The sequence below is a fragment of the Neospora caninum genome, chromosome VI, assembly GCF_000208865.1.
Source record: "Neospora caninum Liverpool complete genome, chromosome VI".
Lineage (NCBI taxonomy): Eukaryota > Apicomplexa > Conoidasida > Eucoccidiorida > Sarcocystidae > Neospora > Neospora caninum.
In genome coordinates, this window is record NC_018392.1 from 2,646,475 (window position 1) to 2,667,236 (window position 20,762).

The 20,762-nt window shown below is 55.2% G+C and overlaps 3 protein-coding genes across 3 annotated transcripts; 2 read left to right on the forward strand and 1 right to left on the reverse strand.

Annotated features, from left to right (window-relative positions):
* Window positions 1–160: 160 nt before the first annotated feature.
* NCLIV_018600 (putative DEAD/DEAH box helicase) lies at window positions 161–8,517 on the forward strand (the record flags this gene model as incomplete). Its single annotated transcript, XM_003882053.1, has 12 exons — window positions 161–655; window positions 1,269–1,387; window positions 1,693–1,853; window positions 2,252–2,400; window positions 2,917–3,124; window positions 3,879–4,321; window positions 5,058–5,137; window positions 5,492–5,792; window positions 6,423–6,738; window positions 7,091–7,365; window positions 7,805–7,886; window positions 8,168–8,517. 12 exons carry the CDS (start codon window positions 161–163, stop codon window positions 8,515–8,517), a joined length of 2,979 nt encoding a protein of 992 aa, XP_003882102.1.
* A 1,396-nt stretch (window positions 8,518–9,913) lies between these two features.
* Window positions 9,914–12,656, reverse strand: NCLIV_018610 (conserved hypothetical protein; the record flags this gene model as incomplete). The annotated part of the gene is made up of 4 exons (XM_003882054.1): window positions 9,914–10,483; window positions 10,775–10,881; window positions 11,699–11,911; window positions 11,966–12,656. The coding sequence occupies 4 exons, from the start codon at window positions 12,654–12,656 to the stop codon at window positions 9,914–9,916; spliced, it is 1,581 nt and encodes a 526-aa protein (XP_003882103.1).
* Window positions 12,657–16,603: 3,947 nt separating this feature from the next.
* On the forward strand, window positions 16,604–18,211 carry NCLIV_018620 (Os08g0464000 protein, related; the record flags this gene model as incomplete). Its single annotated transcript, XM_003882055.1, has 4 exons — window positions 16,604–16,720; window positions 17,146–17,306; window positions 17,733–17,854; window positions 18,123–18,211. 4 exons carry the CDS (start codon window positions 16,604–16,606, stop codon window positions 18,209–18,211), a joined length of 489 nt encoding a protein of 162 aa, XP_003882104.1.
* Between the last annotated feature and the right edge of the window lie 2,551 nt (window positions 18,212–20,762).

A 20,762-nucleotide genomic window follows, 5' to 3' on the forward strand; every position in this document is an offset into this window, starting at 1 on the left:
GTCGCCTGGTTGAGTGCAACGCGTCGGCTCGAAGCGGACGAAGCGCCGGACACGCGAGATCCGTCTCTTTCGCTGGGGTTTTGCGCCGTGGGAGAAGATACAGAGGAAGAGACAGAGACGCCCGCGTCGTGAAAGAAGTCAGAGGAGACAAGTCGCCAGCATGGCGAAAGAGAAGCCGCGTCGCGGGGGCGGCGCTGCCTCGCGTGGAGGCAAGAAGCGGAAGGAATTCCAAAAGGCGCCTTGTTCGGGGAAACTTCGACAGAAGGAGCAACAGGAAATCCGCGAGTTAGAAGACCGCATCTGCGTCGAAATGCCTCTCCCTGGTCTCTCGTGGCAACCCACACTCCTTCACGCGTGCCTTTCGTCTGGATCGGGAAGCGCTTCGGACGCTCACCCGGAGGAGAAACAGCCGGGGAGCGCCGAGGCACCAGACGCCGCGGCCGCTGCAGAGAACCCCGCTGGGACGCCTACCTTATCGCGCTTTTTCTTCTCCGACTTGCCGCTCAGTCAGTACACTCGCCGAGGCCTCAAAGACGGAGGTTTCCACCTTCTCAGCTCCATCCAGGCTCGAGCAATTCCCCACGCCCTCCGGGGCGCCGACATCCTCGGAGAAGCTAAGACGGGAAGCGGAAAAACGCTGTGCTTCGTGATCCCTGTAGGCGCCTCTTGTCTCGCATCTATAGGAAAACAACCTAAACGGCATTTACATCAATATCGATCGCGGTCGACACGCCGCGCAACGCATCGATCCATACCACGTCCATCTCTCCATCTATCTGTACCTCTTCATCCATCTATCTATATATGTATATATATCGTAGGGAGATCGATGCAGGTGGACAGCTGTATATGCCTCATATATATGTATATATCGTGACATTTACTTTGCCTGGTGGATCGTTCTCTCTTGTGTGTATGTGTCATGCACCCATCGCTACGCGTGCACAAAGGCATTCATCTGCGGATCTATGCGCATCACATGTCTATGTATGGATACACGAGATATAATGCGCGCTCAGAAAAGACGTGCATGCGTCCGTATATTATATTTTCGTGCAAGTAAAATCACGCATGCGTGAGGATCTCGAACGTCCTAGCGGCTAGTCGCGGCGCTGGCGACGAACGGGCGGTGTCAGGGAAAGACGCTCATCGAGTTTCCGTTTCGCGTTGTTTCAGCGGTTTTGCGACGCACAGGCGTTTGGCAGGTCGGTCTGCTTGTCTGATTTCCCGCGTTTCGGCGCCTCTCTCGCCCCTTTCTGTCTCTCTAGGTTCTGGAGTGTCTGTACAGAAACTGCGTTAGCAGCATCGACGGCTTGGCCGCCCTCATTCTTGCGCCTACGCGCGAGCTGGCCGTGCAGATATTCGACGTCATCAAACTCGTTGGCCGGTGCGTAGTGGAGTTCAAGGGAAAAGTGACGAAAAGGAGGAAGCGAATGGAGAAAGGAGAGAAGGGAAAGAAAGAAGGGAGAGAAAGGAAGCGATAGACGGAAGCAGGAAGAGAACTCTCGCCGGATAGAAAAAGAGAACGACAGGGAGTCCCCGCACGCGGGGATCGACGAAGGGTGTGGTGTGTGCCGCTGTCTCCCTCGAAGCTGTGTGGCTGTCCCTTGGCCCCAAACTGCGTTGACAGACGGCGAAGGAGCCCTTGTCACCGAGCCTGTCCTCCCGGCGTCTCTGCATCTCTTTTGGCAGACACCACGAATTCTCAGCCGGATGTTTAATCGGTGGAAAGAGCGTCCAGGCGGAGGCGCAGCGTGTGAACGCTCTGAACATTGTCGTCGGCACTCCAGGCCGCGTTCTTCAGCACATGGAGGAGTCGCAGTTGTGGGAGGCGAGCGGCCTAAAGATTTTAGGTGAGGCTGCAACTTTGAACATCCGAAAAGACGCGACCAGCGGCATCTGCGCGCCACGGTTTTACGCCTCCATCCTGCATCCCATAATTCCCCCTCTGGTATCTGGTGTTCTCTATCTGGCCTCCATTTGTACCTTCCTTTCTCTCTCTTCCGTCTCTCTTTCTCTCTCCCCTTTTTTCCCGCTTTCTCTCTCCCTTTTTCTTCCCGCTCTCTCTCACATCCCCATGCATTCTCTTTGTCTCTTTCTCCTTCTTTCCGCCTGGTGTCTTCCTTCCGCGTTGTCGATCTCTCTCCTTTTTTCACCGGTCACCTCCGGGTTGCAGAACGCTCTTTCCCCCCGAGCCTTCTTGCAATTGCTTGCGTTCGCGTGCTGTCCTGTGTTCCCCGCTTCCTTGCAGTGATTGACGAAGCAGATCGCCTAGTGGACATGGGATTCTTCGAAACCTCCCGGATGATCATCAGTCAGCTCCCGACTTCTCGCCAGTCTCTGCTCTTCTCCGCCACTCTCAAAAGCGCCGTCAAACGCCTCGCGGCTCTCGCAGCTTCGGTGCGTTTTGCCGGGTCACTTTTTAAAGTCAAATATCGCGCTATCTGCTGAAACGCCCACACCCCGCGGCCTCTAAAGGGAGACCGGTTTACTCGTTCACCGACACCAGACAGTCCGAGTCCCCTAAACGCGTTTCTACGTTTTGTGTTTTGCCGAAAACGGTCTTCGTTTTTCCACGTCTTCTCTGCGCGCTCTGTGCCGCGCTTTCGCCTCCTTCCGCGCCCGCTGCTGTCCCTGCTCCAACGCACAGATCCCCCCTTTTGCAGTCTCTGCATTGGGGTCTGCTGAGCGCGATGCACAGCCGCGTCGCTTCCTATCAGCTCGCCTCCCCTTGTTCTGTTCCTATGCCTCGCCTCTCGCCTCTCACCTCTCGCCTCTCGCCTCTCTTGGTGCCTGCGGCGTCACAGGGTGTCTCTTCGCGGGCGTTGGCGGCTCGCCGCGCTGTCCCTCCGTCTGTCTCTCCGGGCGGCCTCGCCCCTGCTGAACTTCTGCGTGCGCGTTTCGTTCTTCCCGCAGACGGATGCGGAGCGCATCTCGGTGGATCCCGGTGTGAGCGCGACTCCGGTGTCGCTACGCCAGAGCTACGTGGTGGTGCCTGCGCAGCACAAACTCAGCGCACTCTTTTCGTTCCTGCGGACTCACTCTTCGAAGAAGATCCTCGTCTTCGTATCCAGCTGCAAACAAACGCGCTTTCTGTACGAGGCGCTCCGGATCCTAAAGCCAGGTACGCCTCTTGTTTTCACCGAAAGAGATCTAGTGAAGGATGCGTCTCCCCCCGGCTGTCGCACTTCGGTTGGCCGGCGAGGGAGGCTGTCCCACTGCTCGCCCTCTGCTGTGGGGAGGAGGCTCTGGGAAACGAAAAGGCGGTCTGGTGTCTCCTCACCAACTACGGGGGGAGGTCTCGAAAACCGGGACCAGACCTCAAGCGGCGCTGTTCGTTGGGGGCTCCTGTGGTGCATGCGGACTCGCGTCGAAACAGAGAAGCCGTCCGGAGACCGGGAGACTCTCCATCTCGGTCCACATCGAGACACGCAGTGACAGCCTAGATGTGGACATGTATGTATATATATATATATATATATATATATATAGGTGTATCTGACTGAAGTTCGCGCAGGCCGAAAGGCCGTGGGTGTAAGCAGTCCTGTCGCTCGTCGTCCACCGTTCGTGTGGACTACGTGAAGTCGTCGGGTGTCTCCAGTTTAGGGTTACGAATTCCTCCATATGCGTTCCAAAGATGTGCCCGGTGTGTCTCGCTCACCCGCGTTTTTGCGTGTTGAGCCCCTGCGGCGTCCGCTCGCGTGTGGGTCGACTTGTCGCAAGTTCGCGCGTTGTCCTTCACGAGGCTTCGGCGATTCACAATATACTCAGGAAAAAAGCGGAGACCTGGGCGCGTCCCCGCACTCTCGGCGTCTCTCTCCTCGCTCCTCTTCCCGAGTGTGGGCGCCGCGCCTGACTGTGTGGATGCGTGTTTGTAGGTGTGACGCTGATGTATCTGCACGGCCGGCAAAAGCAACAGAAGCGCTTGGAGGTTTTTCAGTCCTTCGTGGAGCGTTCAGGCGAGTGCTGCCTCATCAGCACGGATCTGGCCTCCCGAGGAATCGATTTCACGCAGCTGTCTCTGTTCACGGCGAGCAAGCTGGGACCTACGGGCTTCTCTGGAAAGAGACGCGCGCGCGAGGAAGACGAGCGGACGCATGCAGAGCGACGCGCGGCGGGCCAGAGAACGGGCAGCGCGCGAGGCCGACCCGACGACGCCGCTCGCGGAGTCGACTTCGTCGTACAGCTCGACTGCCCAGACAGCGTCGAGACGTACATCCACCGCGTAGGCCGAACGGCCAGGATGCAACGCAAGGGACAGGCTCTCCTCATGATCCTCCCCTCGGAAGTCCAGTTCGTTGACCGCCTCCGCGACAAAAAGGTACGGACACAACCCACAGACACCACCGACAACGAAGCCAAAATGCACACACATATATACACATTATATATATGCATATATATATGCATGCGTGCGTGTCTGAGTATGTACGCCCATTTGAGTCCTATACGTAGATTTATGCGCACGCACATGCCTTTCGACTTGAGTTCGGATCAGGCAGACGCGGCGACGTCGAACAGGATGGGCAGGTGTCTAGATTCCAGGAGCGAAGAAGGGGACGGCCTGGAGGTAGCCTGCGACGCAACTACGCCGAGAGGGTGTCGAGCGGTGCACGTGTGCGTATGTCTCTTCTGCTTACTCAGTGGCTCTATTTGCTCGACAGATATTGTCTCACATCCGTCAACAGGTCTTCTGGTTTTTGCACATTCACAAGCACACCGTTAGTCGAACAGAGGCGTGAGAGGACCGAAGATCCTGGGACGAACCAGGCTTCCCATGCGCGCGATTTGAAATCGCTCTTCCCTTTCGTGACGCGCCCCTCGACCTGTGACGTGCCGTGCGCGGGTTGGCCTGCTTCCCTTCTTTGATTCCTTTGGGAGTGCTTTTCTCGTCTCTTCGCTCTCGTTTAAACGCAAGCGGTGCGATGATGCTTCGCTTTCTGGAGTTGGGACGGCTGCTGCTCGCCTGGCGGCAACTCTCCCCTCATCCGGCCCTCCGGGCCTCTGTGTTCCTTTTTTAAAATCTCCGTTCCCTCACGGTCAAACATGCGTCCCAGATCGAGATGAAGCAGCTCTTCATGAATCCGAAGAAGGCGGTACGGGTTGAAAATAAGCTGCAGTCGATCCTTGCGCAAAAGTGAGTTACAAACTCCTGGGGGGTTCGTCCTCGCACACTTTACAACCGAGCCGCGCACATCCCCCCGTGTTTGTCCTTGTCCTCCCTCTGTCCCGCGGCCTAACGCTTTCCTCATCTCTCTCTCTAGTGTCGTCCTTTCTCTCGTCTTCTTAGAACCCGTTCTGTCGCTCCGATCCCCCTCTCCCCCGTGTCCATATACAGTGTACATACACCCCGTCAGTGCGGCTTCTCTCTCGCCCCGGCGTTGTCTGCAGTTTGGCGCCACCGCCCGTGCGCCCTCCAAGGCTGCCTTGTCGATTCGCTTGCGCGCCTCTCTCTCTCTGTGTCTCCGCCTTTGCACGCGTCTGGCTGCAGCACTGCTCTGAAGATCCTTGCGCAGCAGGCCCTGACGAGCTATCTCCGTTGCGTCGCGTTGATGCCGGATAAGACCGTCTTCTCTCTCCCTACAGAGAAGAAAGCCTTGACAGCGCTCGCGAACGCGTACGGTCTCTCGCTGCCTCCCAATGTCACGCTTCTCGTGGACGAAAAGGCGAGGCCGCAGAAGGGCGGAGAGGCTGAGTGCGGCGAGGGAGAGAGCAGCGTGTCCACCGGCGGGGCAGTGGCTGTGACGGAGATGAAGAAAAAGAAGAATCTCTCGAAGCTGGAGAGACTCAAGGTGAGTTGGGCTTCGCGCAAAGCTTCTTCGGTGTGAGAAGGTGCGAACGGCACACCGTCCGTCTCTCTCGGTCGCCTGTGCAGTTTGCGCGTTCAATCCGAATGTGTCCGATGCTCTCCTCGTGTTTCACCTCTCTGCTTCCTCTGGAGCCTGTCGCCTCCTCCGTCGGCTCTCTCTCCGCAGATGAGCTCTCGGGGGGTTCTCTGCCGGGCGCCATGGAGCCTGTCAGTGCGTCGCGCTTTCTTGCTTGCGGCCGTGAAGCAACAAAGCGTGTCGGCGCCTCTCAGCCGCCCTGAAACGAGTAACTGAACAAAGTTTCGAGTTCACGGAAGGCTAACCAGGCGAGGCGCGGCGGCCACGTGGAAAACGTGCTCTGTGAGCAGCGCTCTCGGCGTCGTGTGTTCCCTTTAACGCGAGTCGGGCCTCCTCTGGAGGACCAGGAATCGTCGTGCGCGTCGGCACGCTGAGACGCCTGTTCGGCGTCACATCTTGTCCACCGGCAGTCGTCACGTGCACAAATTGGGTACCTGGGAGCGCGCGCTGTTGTAGCTGAGACCTTGCGCAGAAGGGAGCGGAAGCAGCGCAGAAAAAAATGCTCGAATTTCTGCTGACTGTGCCGATGGCTGTCAGGAGAAAATCCGACAAAAGAAGGCAGAGAAAGAAGCGCGACGCCAGACCCAGAGTCTCGACACAGAGACGAGAGAGGCCGGGGAGACGGAGACTCTGGTGGAGGTGGAGAGTGCAGCGGAGATTAAGGAGAAGAAGGGAAGAGCGAACGAGAGGAGACGGGAGCGGTTTGAAGAACCAAGCGAGGGAGGCCAAGACGACGACGCAGCGGGAAATCTTGACGACGACGGTCTGCTCGTTTTGAAGGACACGGAAACTGCAAATCTCGATGAAAAAGACAAGGGTCGCCTGCTTCATGAGCAACTCATGAGGAAACCAGGTAACGTTTCCACGTTCGTCGCGGGTGAACAGCGACTGAGACCGAGGGACACAGAAAGCGACAGCGGAAACGACGCGTCTCTCTCGATCCATCGTGCACGCATCTAGACCAATGGTGGCCTGTTTTTGTGTCTGCATTTCTGCTCACATGTGCACAGTTTTTCGTGTGTAACGAGAGACGTTGATGTAGTCGGTGTCCTGTTCCCGCACGCGCTTCTCTATGCGTTGCGGGCCCTGTGTTGTGCGCGCGTCTGTAGAGAGGGCTTGGGCGGATTGGCAGCTGTGCAGTTCAGAGCTTTTCGATTGCGTCAGGTTTTCCTTATTTTTGGACTTTTGTTTTTCTCTTTCGGCAGGCTACCGGCGGGAGCAACTGCGTTTCCGAGCAGACGGAACGGCCAAAGTGAAAGGCCTGGCGGCGGCGTCTCTGCAGCAGAGCCACGTGTTTTTTGGAGACGAAGAGGGTGACGAGGAAGAAGAGAGAGACAGCGGAGACAGCGGAGACAAAGGGGACTGGGGCGGAGACGACGAGGGCGAGGAAGGCTCTGGAGATTTGCCGTCGGCCTCGGGCCGCGCGGCGTTTCTGCAGAGAATGCGGAAGAAGGTGCTTGCCGCGCAGCAAGGCGACAAGGTCGGCTCTCGAGGCGAGAGGGGGAAAAGGGAAAGCGACAAAGGGAAGGCCGAGGAGATGCCATGGCAGCGCAGCGCAGAAGACGGACAGGGCGTCGGAGGAGAGGAACCAGGAAGGGAACGAAAGGGAGAGAAGAGGCGAATACCAACAGAGAAGCAGGGCGAGAACGAGCTTGCGGGTATTTGTGTTCGTATCGCATCCTTGTTCTTCCCTCTTTGTTTCCCTTTTTGTGTCTTCTTGTTCTCGCTTGTTTCCTCTCTGCTTTTTGTTCTCGCTTTTTTCCTCTCTGCTTGTTCTCTCTTCCGCTCGTCCCCGCCTCGCCCCTGCGTCTTCTTCGGCACCGTGTGTCTCCGCGCCTTTTCCGCGGTCTCGCGTTCCTTTGTCGTGCACCGCCCCCTCTGCATCCCTCGTGTCTCTCTGTTCTTCCTGCTCGCCCCAGGAAAGACATCGACAGAGGATCCATGAACTACACACGCGACAGCGGCAGAAGGCGCGCGCGCGTCGCCAGGCTCAGGCTGCAGGTGAGACCCGCAAATGAAGGAAAGAAACCTGAGACAGACGAAGAAGTAGAAGAGAGGGAGAAGAAAGAAGAAAAAAAAAGAAAGAAGACGGGCAAAGGCCCCGAGGAAGGAAGCCAAGGAGAGAGGAAACCAGACGGGTGCGGGAAAGTTGGAGAGGGTGATGCGCTCGAGACGAGAGCGAAATGGGTTCTTACCGGGTAGTAGGTTGGTGTTTGGGTGGACTAGTCTCTCTCTCGTCTCAAGTTCGTTGCCATGCTGTCCACGTTCTTCCCTCGATGCAGAACAAGGCAATGCCCCTCAGGCTGTGTTGGACCTCCGCAACAGCCCGTGGGAAGAAGACGAAGAAAGCGCAGAAGAAAGAGAAGGCGGCGAGGAAGAAGACGCTGAGCAGCCTGGTGGGAGGCGCGTGGCGAGGCGTTCTTCGTCGCCTGGCGCAAGTGACGAAGAATGCGAAGAAACGAGGGGCGAAAAGAGGCGGAAAGCAGATCGGCATGAGACAGGAGTCGCGGGAGGAGGTGGGAGCAAACGCCAGCGACGGGACAGAGTCGCGTCGCAGGCGACAGATGACGGCGTTCCAGAAGAAGATTTGGAGGCACTGGCTCTGCAGGTTTTACAGGGGAAGGCGTTGTAGTTTCCGTTTTGTTCCCGCGGCTTGTTTTTTTCCGCACGTGTTCTGCCTCGTGGCGATTCCGGTACTCAAACCTCTGCTTCCTGGGGTCTCCGTTTCGTCTTTGGTCGCCTACGGGTTTTCTGTCCCAAGGCGTTTCCCTTGAAGACAATCTCCTTGCCTCAGGCGCCCCAGTGTGTCAGCGAGCGTTTGTTTCTTTCCGTTTTCCGTCTTCCCCCTCGTTCTCGGCTGTCCCTTTCCGGCACTCGCGCCGTCCTCGTCGACAGCCGCTGCGTGTCACCGCGTCTCTCAGTCTTCCTGGCCTTCATGCGCAACGCCCTCGAGCCGTGCAAGAACGCCGTTGAGCACCGGGAAAGGAAAACGATTCAGGTTTCTGAGCGCCAGCAAACCTTGGAAATAAAACTTCTTCCTAATCGCGTGGGGCGAAGGCGGCAGGTGCGGCGAACCACACCACTCGCTCCCGGGGCTGCCGTTACTTCAGGCCAGAGCTCGAACCTATGCAGGAAGGTATTCTCTGCGTGCGCTGTACACTTGCCTAGCTTTTATACAAGCAAATAGACCAGCACTTCGAAGTTGATCGCTTGCTAGCTCTGTGACGTCTCACAGGGCGTCAGAAACAGGCGCTTTCCTCTCCTGTGTCGAGTCTCGACCACCCGGCTCCTGCGGTCAGACCTCTAAACTGCCGGGGAGACAGCTGATCGCGCAGGTCGATCTGTTTACGCCTTTCTACAACGCCACGACTGTCGCCCCAAATAACGCTCCGTGCATCTCTGTTTGGAAGGCGTTTTTCGACAGAGGGACAACGGTGATGGAACACCGTGGCACTTTCACGCCGTGCTACATAGAAGACGAGAACTTATTACGCGTTCGACGCCGAAGCCGTCTACGCTTTGCTGGAAACGAACGGGGAAAAAGGGGATCTAACAAGGTCAGCGAGACAATAACAGGTCTACCTGCACACGCATATATATATATATATATATATATATATTTGTGTAGGAACGTTGGCCGGCACGGAAGTCTACATCTCGACAGAGAGAGCAAGAGTGAAGATATGGGCGGCTACCGCGGGGGACATCTTGCGCCATGAATCTCCACAGGGTGCAATGCCGTGATTCGAAAGGGAGACAGCAGCCACTCCCGCGTGCGTTTGTGTCCTTTACTTTCTCGTGGGAGAGAAGCGTTCTTGTTTGGCTAGAGACTCCCGGCGTTCACTACCTCATTTTGCCTCCGGTTTCCACTCCTCCTTTGGCTTCCACGCTACACGGGAACGACCGAGTACCTCAGCGTCTCTCTGCTGCCTTGAGACGGATGCAGTGCCTCCCAGTCTGCGGCCACGGCTTCATTTCGCGTCGAGAGAAAGACGACAAACGGGAGAAAACGAACGAAAACCAAGAGTTTACGTTGGACGCTCGGGGAATCCAACGAGATCAGCCGCTGCTAACCAGAGGTTTGCCTTCTCCGCCTCGAGCTCGTTCGCTTCCGCTCTCCTCTTCTCTGCCTTTTCTGTTTTGTGTTTTGCCTTGTTCTCTGTCTTCGTGCCTTCCTTCCTGTCCCGCGTTGCCTGGATCTCGGGCGTATTTCTGCGAAACTCGTGAAGGTAGTCCGAGGAAAGGACAGTCGAAGACGAGGGAGAACGGGAGAGAGCCTGACAGGTGGTCGCCTTCTTGCTGTGCGTAGGCACACTCGCGAAGACGGCGAGAAAACCGCGCGGCGAGGAGGCGGCGAGAGAAGAAGCGGAGGCGAAGGACGAGTGGACGCAAAAGGGAAATGCGGAAACGAGGACAGAGACTTCTGTTTCTCTGTCGAGCGGCAGAGCAGCCTTGGACGGCCGCGTCAGCGCCGGGGCAGAACCCGAAGGAGACGAAGGGAGACAGGCTGACGAGGCCCAAGACGGAGACGCAAATGGAGAAAAAGAAGGCAAGGAAGGCATCCAGCTGCAGCGAAGTCTCTGGACGGCGTGAAGATCCTGCACACAAGACAAAACGACCGGAAAAAATGGCGATGCGTCATGCTGAGGGCCAGAATGCAATCTCGGCATTTTCGGAACGAAGGATGGCGGACGGCCCCTACACTGCTCGACACTGGCTGTCGCACCAGCTGCGAATGCATGACGGATCAGAACACACTGTCTCTGCTTCCCGTTTTCTCGCTGTTAGACTCGTTCTCTTTCTCATTGCCCTTGCGCGCCTCTGTCTGATTCTCTCGTCCTCTCTTTCCGTCAACTGGTTATGTCACTCAATGCTTGCGGACGCTTTACCTCATCGGGTGGTGAGGGACTCGGGCGCAAACCTGTACTTTTCCGAGCTTCCACGAGGCGCGAGAGAACAGTTGGATCCACTTCCACGAAGATGCGAAACGCGCATGCTAGAAAACACGACGGGGAAAACGTGGGAGACAGAACAGGCCGCACACGGCCAGAGATGACTTCCGGATCGGCCGAGAGACCGGCAGCCGCCCCGCTCAGTGGCGGGCCTACGCAGAGCGGACTGGACGGAGTCAGCAGTCAGGTGAAAACACGAGGGAGGAGCACGAGAAAAGAGGGAACGACGCCACCAAAACAAGCAGAAAGATCCATCGCCCACACGGGCCTGCGTATATGCAGGGGACTGCGGTGTCGAGATGCAGCGCGAGATCGAAGCAAAGAAACGAACAGGTTCAGCTGCACGCCCAAGACGCGTGCATCACCTCTCGATTTCCTGGAGGGAGGACGCCCACAAACGTGAAGGAGCGCGTCGAAATGACTCTCCGTGGCTAGGCTACGCATGCACATCTCTGAGGGTCGAGCGCCTCTAGGCCACGACTACTGGTTTATATATAGAATATCCTTGTTTACCAAATCCGAAACATTTTGCGCTCGCCTGGAGAACACTCAGTTTAGCTACCGGCACAGCGATATTGAGACGCGCGCAAAGAACCTCTCTCTGTTTCGCGATCTCCCTGAAGCACTGCACACCCTGGTGAAATCGACTGTCGGCGCCTTTCAGACTCGAGCGTCAGCATTCCTTTTTTAGCTGTGAGGCGCCGCGCATATGAAGAATGGTGGGTATAGACGCGCTTCCGATGCCTGGCCTACGCGCCCCTGTAACTCCGGAAAAACTTCGGATACCAAGTTGCCAGCGGTTTCTATCCACTGCCGTTCCATGGGAAGAACGCGAACGTTTCACGGCTCGTGGTGTCTCACCTTTTCTCCTATTAAGCAGAGCCTGGCCTTCCTGCAGCTTCGCGGAACCGATCGGCCGCTTCTCCAACTGTCTGGACCTGCGTCGCCGCTCCCTTGTCCTTTGCTCGTCTTCGTGCTCTGGAGCTTCTCCCTCTCCTTGGCCTTCCTCGCGAAAGTCGTCTATCCAGAAGCTGCTGACCTCCAGCCGAGTCAAAACATCGCGGAAGTGTTCAGCTGTAGCACGAGAAGGGATCGGAAACGCGTACTGTGCATGGTTCCGCGGTCTACCTGGATACTCAGGCAGCGGGAACTCATTGCGTTCTTTCGGCCCTGAGCTGGGGTTTCTGCGCCTGGATTTCTGGGTCCGGTTGACGTCATCACCATCTTCGTCGCCGGCCCGCGGCGTCTCGTCCACCGGTCCTTCGAACTCCCTCCATCTTTTTCGGCACCAGAAACGGCCCCCGGCCGCACTTTCGCTCTTCCTCGGCTTTGCCTTGGTCTCCCCGTCTTGGCGGTGTGAGTGCTGCCCTTCCCTTTCGCTGTCTCTCTCACTCTCGCAGCCCAAAGCTGAATTTCTCGCCAAATTCAGCGCGGCTCCGGCGGGCTCTCCTCCGTCGTGGTGGCATCGTTCCACTGACGAAAGTTGCGGGAAGGTCAAAGACGAGAAGGACGAGGAGGCGTACGAAAAGCAAAAGTCGAACCACTCAAGAACTGAGTTGTTCTTGTCGAAAATAGCCAGACGAATCAAAGGAAGGAGACGGCGCTGGAGACTCTCGCGCAAGGAAATGCACAGTTCGCGAATGTAGGAAGAAACCGCTTTTGCCTGGCTCCACCACACAAACTGGCCAAAAAGGCGAACGCGACGAAAGAAAGCTGCAGGATACACTCCGCGAAGGCAGAGAAGATGATGGAACCACGCTTCCAAAAACGCGACGAGGGTATCGACGGTGTCTGCGCCGCCCGCCGACATGGGAAGCATCGGCACAGGCACGGCGGGGACAGTGGCTCACATGAGGTTGTGTACACAGGGAAAGGATTCCTTCAGTGGAGAAATGGAAACAGCGCGAGAGAGAGAGGGCGAGAGGTTCAGATGGAAAAAACGAGATAGCTGGTTCACAAGCAGCGACGGCGCAATGAAGACAAACAGTTCCTGCGTGAGAAACCCACGTGTTTCGCTGAGATTTGAAATGAGGGTCCGGTGAACGGAGGAGAAACGGAGAAAAGGGATACAGGTGTGCGCGTATTTTCCGCGTGAATTTCCGTGTGAAGCGTTCAGCCATAAGTCACCTGGAAGAGATGTACCATGTGCATCGTGGAATCCGAGACGACTCTTCGCAACGAGGACGTGTGTTTGCGGGAAAACGTTTCGCTGGCCCGCAGCGAGCGGAGAAAGTGACGCAAAGACAAAGGGTACGAAGGAAAACAGAAGCAAAAACATATATGGCAGAACGGGGAGAAACGGCAAACGCAAAAGGCCAGCAACACCATACAGTTCGAGGACGGAACGCGCTGGGAGTTGAACAGCGATCGACTTCCTCTAGATGCATGCAGTCCTCAGCGCAAAGCCCCGCTCGTTTGTGTGCGATCCTGCTCTCGTGTTTCGGATGTTTTGAGTGCATCTTCTTCTCATTGGTGACCGTTCCTTTCCGGGTTTGTCTCTCTCGTCCCAAGCGAGACTCGACACAGCACACGCTCGTCCGACCGTCTCTCTCTCTCTCTTGGTCCCTCCTTGCTGCCACACTGTCTCGCGGTTTCGTTTGTTCAGCCTCGGAGGGGCCATACACAGCACGTGTCGCCTGGGTCTTTCCGTGCGAACTTCCCGTTTCCAACCACCAGCAGTCCCGATCTGTTTGCCTCGGAAAGAAACGGTTTCACTAATCCAGAGAGCGTTTCGCCTGCTAGCCGTCTGGTGACCCTGCGTCGCGGGCGAGCTCCCCTTGACTGCATGCGTAACCAGATTGAGGGGACGGTAAGACACTCCAGAAAAACTGCGCCTTTGTCGCTGCTGCACCACATGGCAGGGAATGTTAGGAGCACACACGCGGCTCGAGAAAAGAAAATCCGGAAGACGACGCCTTTCTGGGTGTGCTGGCGCGACGCCAAAAACGTCGGCGGAAGACACACGCCCGCACCTTGGTGTGTCTCTCGAGGAACCGCGTGCGTTCGAAGGGGAGTTGCCACGGCGAAGGCAATGGCTTACACACACGTAAAGACAAAAGCGAGTTCGAAATCAACTTGCATCGCCTCCCAGCGCCTCGCGAGGGACGGGAGTCCCTCGCGAGGCGATGCGGGAATTCAAGGACTGAGACGCGGTGTCGTTGTGGTGTCTCACCGTTTCACAAGTGCATATGCAGCGATTCGTTATGGAGGAACAAAAGAGAAGGCATTGCAAAAATACAAAAAACGCGTCTGCGAACGTGGGCCAAGAGAAAAACCGCCAAGCGGGTGCGTGCGCGGCAAAAACAGGTCATTTGTAAGCTGAACCAGTCACACAGGACAAATCGTTAGATCGCGCAGGATATGTTGTGCACGCAGATGTAGAGACTGGTGGAGGCAATCTTGAATGCGTTCCAGTCGAGCTTTTGGGAGCCCACACGCATTCCGTTCGTTTCATAACAAGTGTTGCACCAGCAAAAGCATTAGCTGCAGCTCCACCCCGCAGTCGTCCAGTCGCGCAAACAGGTTATGACGTTGCTTTTCGGGCACAGCCCTCATCGCATTGTATGGATGAATAGACCACAACAGCACACGATTCCTGTTGTTCAGGAAATAACCCAGAGCTGTCCCGGAATGTGGTGTCACTGGTGAACGACGGGAGGTGCTTCGCGGTCGCCAGTCAGTTCCGTGTGGCCGCATCAGTAGACTCCTTCGTGCCAAAAGTGAATTTTCTCATGCGCGTGTGTTCTCATGCTTCCATTCCCGTCGCCATCGTCCCGTGCTTCCCCTCTGGATACAAAGGTGCATGTCCCTGGTTCTCATTCGACGTGCCTCTTCGTGGCTAACAAAGCCTCCTCGTTTGCCTGACAGGCATAGCCGCACAGCTGCTACGCAAACGTGTTTCGTTTCTCGAACGTAAATAGTGTAGTCACAACGTCCTCGGCCGTTTGTCGAGACGGCAAATCTAACAGCGGGACTGATCACCAGACCTCGGCTCGTCCTAAATCGGTTTCGCCTCCTCCTCCTGAAAGTGGACTGAGGTGGATGACGTCAGTCGCCTTCAGGTCCACCTGAGCAAATTCCTGCGCAGTTCTGGCCTTACCGAAGAGCCGGTGGGAACTTCGCCCTTGTGTCGCATCTGTGAGGTAGCCGTTTGATGAGGCAGATGATCTGCGGCACACTAACCTGATACTGCACGAACAAGGTGGAGCACTGATCTAGGCTGAAGCTGGGCTAGAGAGTTAGTGCATCACTTTGTCGCCAAAAAGTACCGTCTCAGGAGTCGGCGGAAACTTCACGCCCGGTTTCTACCCTCTTGCTTGTGAGGCATTGAAGGGGCCCAGCGTTGTGCTAGGATTGTGTTCAGGACTCAGCTACACATCTGAAGGGAAGATGCTCCACCTCGAAGTCTCCGCCATCGCAAACGCAGATAGTGATTCAACTCATGAAGACCGGTAGTCTGTCACGGTTGCGAAGTCGAGAACGCCACATGCAAAGTTTGTGGCCATCCTTTCTCGCACGAACGTCCGACAGAGAGCCTATCCCCTGGGCGGAAGTACATATAGCGGATAAAGTGAAGTTATACAACCTGTAACGTTGGCGGTGAGTTCTCTGACAGACTCCGGGATTCTTCGCGGATGCACGTCCGCGCTACTCAGTAGACCTTGGCCTCTACCGCTGCATTCAGGACGTATCAGATGACCCAACATGTAGGCAGTGCAGCCCTTCACCCCACTGCGTGCTTCCTTCAATTCTACCACATCGTTACAAACTCAGGTTCAGTCCTCTTCCTTCAGCTTCCACCCCTACTTACCAGATTCAACATGGCCAGGACCGTCGCAGGCGCGTCCTGAGCGGATATTCCATCTTCCCCGCGTTTTTGCAAACGATATTCCCTGAAAAGTGATAACATTGGTTCCTCGGACAGCGAACCTTCCGGTACAAAATCAAATTGTAGTCTGTGTTCAGAAAAAGAAGAATTATGGCGACGGTGAGGCATCCGAATGTCCGAATGTCGAGAGGAAACCATGGACAGAGCATGCACACTGAGTCGTCCGGAAACACTACATGCAGTCCATCGATGTTCTGGACGATACCCGCGCGTTATCCCAAAAGCGTGTGAAATTGACAACGCTAGAGAGCATGTGTCTGCCTTTTGGCCTGAACTTTTCGCAAAAGATTTTCGCTGGCCGGCACTTTACGATTACAGTATCACCGGAAATAACTACAAAACGTGCTGGATGTAAATGTCCCTGGGTAGAGCCATTGAAGGCCGTAGGCGACGGGGCGGTCACTGTCCTGTCTTTCTGTGTTTCTTTGGTTATATACCGTTGCCTCTTCAATTGCTCTCTCGCTTTTTCGCCACAGTCTGTTATGCGTTGTTAGAGGTGACGATCTGTTCTTGCTGCATCATTACGTTGCCTGCATTGGAGACCCCGCTGCCGCGTTGCACTACGCTGCCTGCAATCTCCACTTATCCTCTGCCGCCACGCAGAAAGTATCTTTGCAGCCACCGGTGTGGTCCAACTGTTTCTCCCCCTGCAGTTCGTTCTTTCGTTTTCTTTACCCTTCCGTTTTTTGTCAACCGGTTTTGACTCGTGTGCTTTCCTTCCCCACCGCCTTCTAGCTACTCCCCTCTCCCTCCCACCTCACAATCATCGAAGAAACAAGACACAGACTGAGGTCTCCACACCGAGGAAGGCCGGAGACGACGAAAAGGAGTCGCCGTACGCCGGAAGAACGCAGAGGAAGGCAAAAAGGAAGTACAAAATGGCAACCGAAATTCACGTCGAAGAAGTATTCGCTGTACCCGCCCACGTCCTCTACGAGGCATTCCTCGATTCTCACCAGATGACCCGAGTGGGGTTGGGCGCCCCGGCTGAGATTGTACGACTTCCTCACATGACACACAAAGGCTGTTAAATGTGCGAAGGAGAATCTCGTGATCGTTGTCCGTTTTCCCGAGTATATGTATTTGAACAAGTGAAGGGAAAACAGAGGATCGCCCGGTCTAGTCTTCCAAAACTTTTTTGTCTCGCAAAGTCCGGACATACAGCACGTGCGATCAGACTAGCTTGTGAGGAAGTCTGGAAAGCAGAGGTTAGGCAGGCATTCGTCTGTGAAGAGCTATTTGAAGGAGACTCTCAGAACCGGCCAGGCGATACCTACTCGCATATATGTATATATATATATATATATATATGAACATATACAGATGTATCACTTAGACGTCGTGCACAGTGTTGTCGTATGCGCGTGGCGGCTCTGCTTTTGAAGTCAGGTTCCTATGCTGGTGTATTGTTAAAGTACCAATGCTGTATAAATGGCAATTTGCAGGAGCCTTTGAATATGCCCTCTCTTGGAATGCACAGGATCCTAAAGTAGGAGGCAATTTCTCGTGGATGAACAAAGGCATTGAGGGCGAAGTAACGGCGCTGACAACAAACAAGGAAATCCAAATGAAGTGGAGATTGTGAGTTGACGTTTCTTTCCTTTCCTACGTAGAGCGCGGTTGGCAGGTTGAGCGAGTGTGGCGAGACACCGAACATTCCAGAGCTTTGGCACGTGTGCGACACAGACTAAAGGGCGAGATGAGTGAAAGCGGCAAGAATGTCGCCACAAAAAGAGGAAGCAAGGCATGCAAGCGCCCAAAGAAAGTGCCTCTGCAAGAGAAGCGCAAACACGTGCAAGTGGCAGTTTTTCAGCCAGTGCTATTCTTCTTTCCCGTAGTCGGGTCACGCCCGCCAGCGGAGGATGGAAGGCCACGACCTACTCAGCCTCTCGAGGATTCCAGTACTGTGAACAGTTTGCACGTCTTTGACGCTTAGGGCACTGTACACAGTAAGGACGGCTTCTTCAGGAGCAGCTGTACCCTTGCGTTTGCCATTATTTTCGTTAGCGCAGAGTGGGAAGCAGGCGTCTACTCCAACGTCAAGATTACATTCGACGCTGAAGATTGTGACACGACTCGTGTAATCATTGAACAAAGTGGGATTCCACTCACGGACAAATTCCAAAATGGTGAGTCGAAAACGGACACGAAGGTTTTCCGCTGCGCGAGCAAAATCCCGTTCGCTCCCGGTGTCTCTGTGGATGCACCGTAAAACTCCTTCATGCTATCCGCATTCTTCGTTTCTGTTTATCTGTGACGCACTCTGGTGAACACGTGCTGAAACGGTGGCTTGGCCCGAGTAGCTGGATCTAGCACATAAGCGAGGCTCTTTCACAAAAAGTCGGGGCCTTGCCGTTTTCTACCCGGGACGTTTCCGCGTGACATGTTGATGTGCAGGCAACTGCGACGTGCGAGTGCGGGAAGGCTGGCGACAACACATCATCGACCGATTCGAAAAAGTGTTGGGATATCCGCGTCAGAAGTGAGGGAGCGAGTTTTGAGGCTCTGCACTGCAAACGGGAATTAACAGCCCATGATTAGATGAGTATTCTAATGATCGGTTGCCCTCGGTATCGAGAGTTCTTTTGTTCCCATGATTTCGCCATTCTCTTGAGCATTTCAAGCTTGCCAGGCAGTCCTGTCCTTTTGGGCTGTGACTGCGTGAATCAGACACGCTCCCGGTAGCTCCTGTTTCTCTCCACGAAACCGGGTGGCCCGAGAAGGCACCAGGTAGTCACAGGAGAAACGACATGCACTGCTTGAAAAATACGCGAAATGCCGTCCGTCCATCTTGTGTCTGCTAAACGGAGCATTCTGTCAAGGCTTGGATATATGCAGCCTTCAGTGTGTCATCCCCGGTTGCCGTGAGCGTGACTGTCATCGTACAGGTAGAAGTAGCGATCACAGTTGTATAACAAACTGTTTTCCGACGTTGTTTTCTGCTTGACGGCTTTGGTTCAAAAAAAACTTCGATTTTAGTTCGAGGAGTGTCACAAAACGGACGTGGAAACCGACAACCTCAAGGGGACGAAACGAATAGGACGTTCGGCTGCTAAGACGAAAGGCTCATATGCTGAGCTAAGGCTCTGTGACTGTCTGGGAAGTGTACGCCGCGAATCGCAGCCCCAGGGCCCCCCGTCCTTCAGCAGTGAGGCTTAAACTCTCTGCAAACACTGCCTCGGTAGCTTCCGTTTTGCCGGGGAAGATAACGGATTGGGGCAGAGAGCGTGCAGGTCTTTTTTCACTGTGACCAACCGAACGGTTGGCCGGTTTCGGGCAAGCGCGTTCGCGGAACGGAGTAGCAGGTCCTTCTTGGCATAACATTAAATCCAAGTAGACGCATACGTAAGAAAATTAACATGATACTTGCCAAGAATACATCAAACCGGATAATTAAGTAAGGCGAAGAACCACCCCGTATTTGCATGGAATAGATTTAGAGTATCTCCGAACATATCTTTACTATAGAAGGTAAATCCACATATAGTTGCTAAGATAGCTCCAAGAGATACTACAAAATGGAAATGTCTTAGAGATGAACAAAGGGACAGTTGCCCCCTGGCCTTGCCACGCAAAGGTGGTAACTTGCCACCAAACTTATTTCCGCCACGACTTCGATGGCCATGGGCTGCTGCGCGGAAGGAAATAGCGATCGGCTACACGTTGGCAGCTCTCGTTTTTAGTACGACACGTCACTTGGGCCGTTGGGAGACCATGCATACTATGACTTGCCAAGTTCTGTGAGAATGACTCGTCGCGCTTCATCTGAATGAAGCATCGCTTGAGGTACAGATGCAGGTGTGACCGAGGCATCCTTGTAAGCTTGGACGACTTGGATTAGAGATGCAGCAGATGTAGCCGTCGGGGATACGCTTTCAACAACTTCAGCGCTGTAACGTAGGTGAATCGGCGAAGCCTGTAGCTGGTGCAGTGCTGCATCTGCGAACCATGAGCCTTGACGTGAACAGACGAAAGAGAAAAGCGCAAACATCGTGAACTTTTGTGACACAGTCGTGCAATTTCAGGCTCAATGGACTTGTTGCTTTGTGCGACTTCACGGAACGGCACCTCGTAGTGCTTTTATACAGGATACGAAAAATGTGGTAGCTCTGTCTCTGCTACCAGTTTTAAAAAGCTGGGGGTCTAAGAGCACAGGACCGAATGAGTTTCTGCCTCATTCGATATCCAAAAAAAAGAGGAATACGATGTGAACTACTCCAACTCCTTCGCGCGAAACTGCGATCCCTACGCTCGTAGTCGCATGACTACTTGAAAACTGGTACATGGCTTTGAATGCGGGAAAGACCTTAGATCTGTTTGGCATGGCACTAGGCACAAGCGAAAGACGAGGAAGCGAAAAGACTGCGCCAAGCTTCAGCGTGAGCCTCACAGGGCGTAGTCTGACTTCAGATCATCCTCCTCCTCTGGCCGGCACCGGAACCTTCGGAACACTGCCGACGTGTGCGGCGAGCGAGGAAAAACTTCCGCAGTGTGATGGGAAGTTTTTTTAACCGCAGCAAGATGGCCCCTAAGTCGACTACGCAGCTCATCAAACATTCGGCCACCTGCGGTGTACATTCACACTGTCAATTCCGTCTGAGGCCAGGACGTTCTGGCGACGCGAAAGATCGCGGAAGAGCCTGCCACCGGCCGCTACATCGGCAGAAAAGTGACGGTTTCTTGCTGCAATGACGGCTCGTGTCATGGTTTTGCCGCTCACTGCGAATCCCCGTCTGCTTGGCAACTGCTTTTTACCCAGTCACTCAGCGGGGCAAGTTCGGTGGCACTCGGGGAGACAGGTGCGTGCGCTCCGTTTTTCTCTTCCCGGACGACAGTTCATTTCCCGCGGATTCCCGAACAGGTACGGGAAAGCCCCCAGCAGAGCATCTGGGACAACCGCCGACCCGCTCTCTCCGCTTGTTTTTCAAGTGCGAATCAATACCCAGGTCCCCGGATACGTTCCCCGGTCTCAGACAAGGAAAGCGTCGGCACACCCTGCAACGACTGGCCCGTGCAACTGCTTCCCGCGTCCGGCTG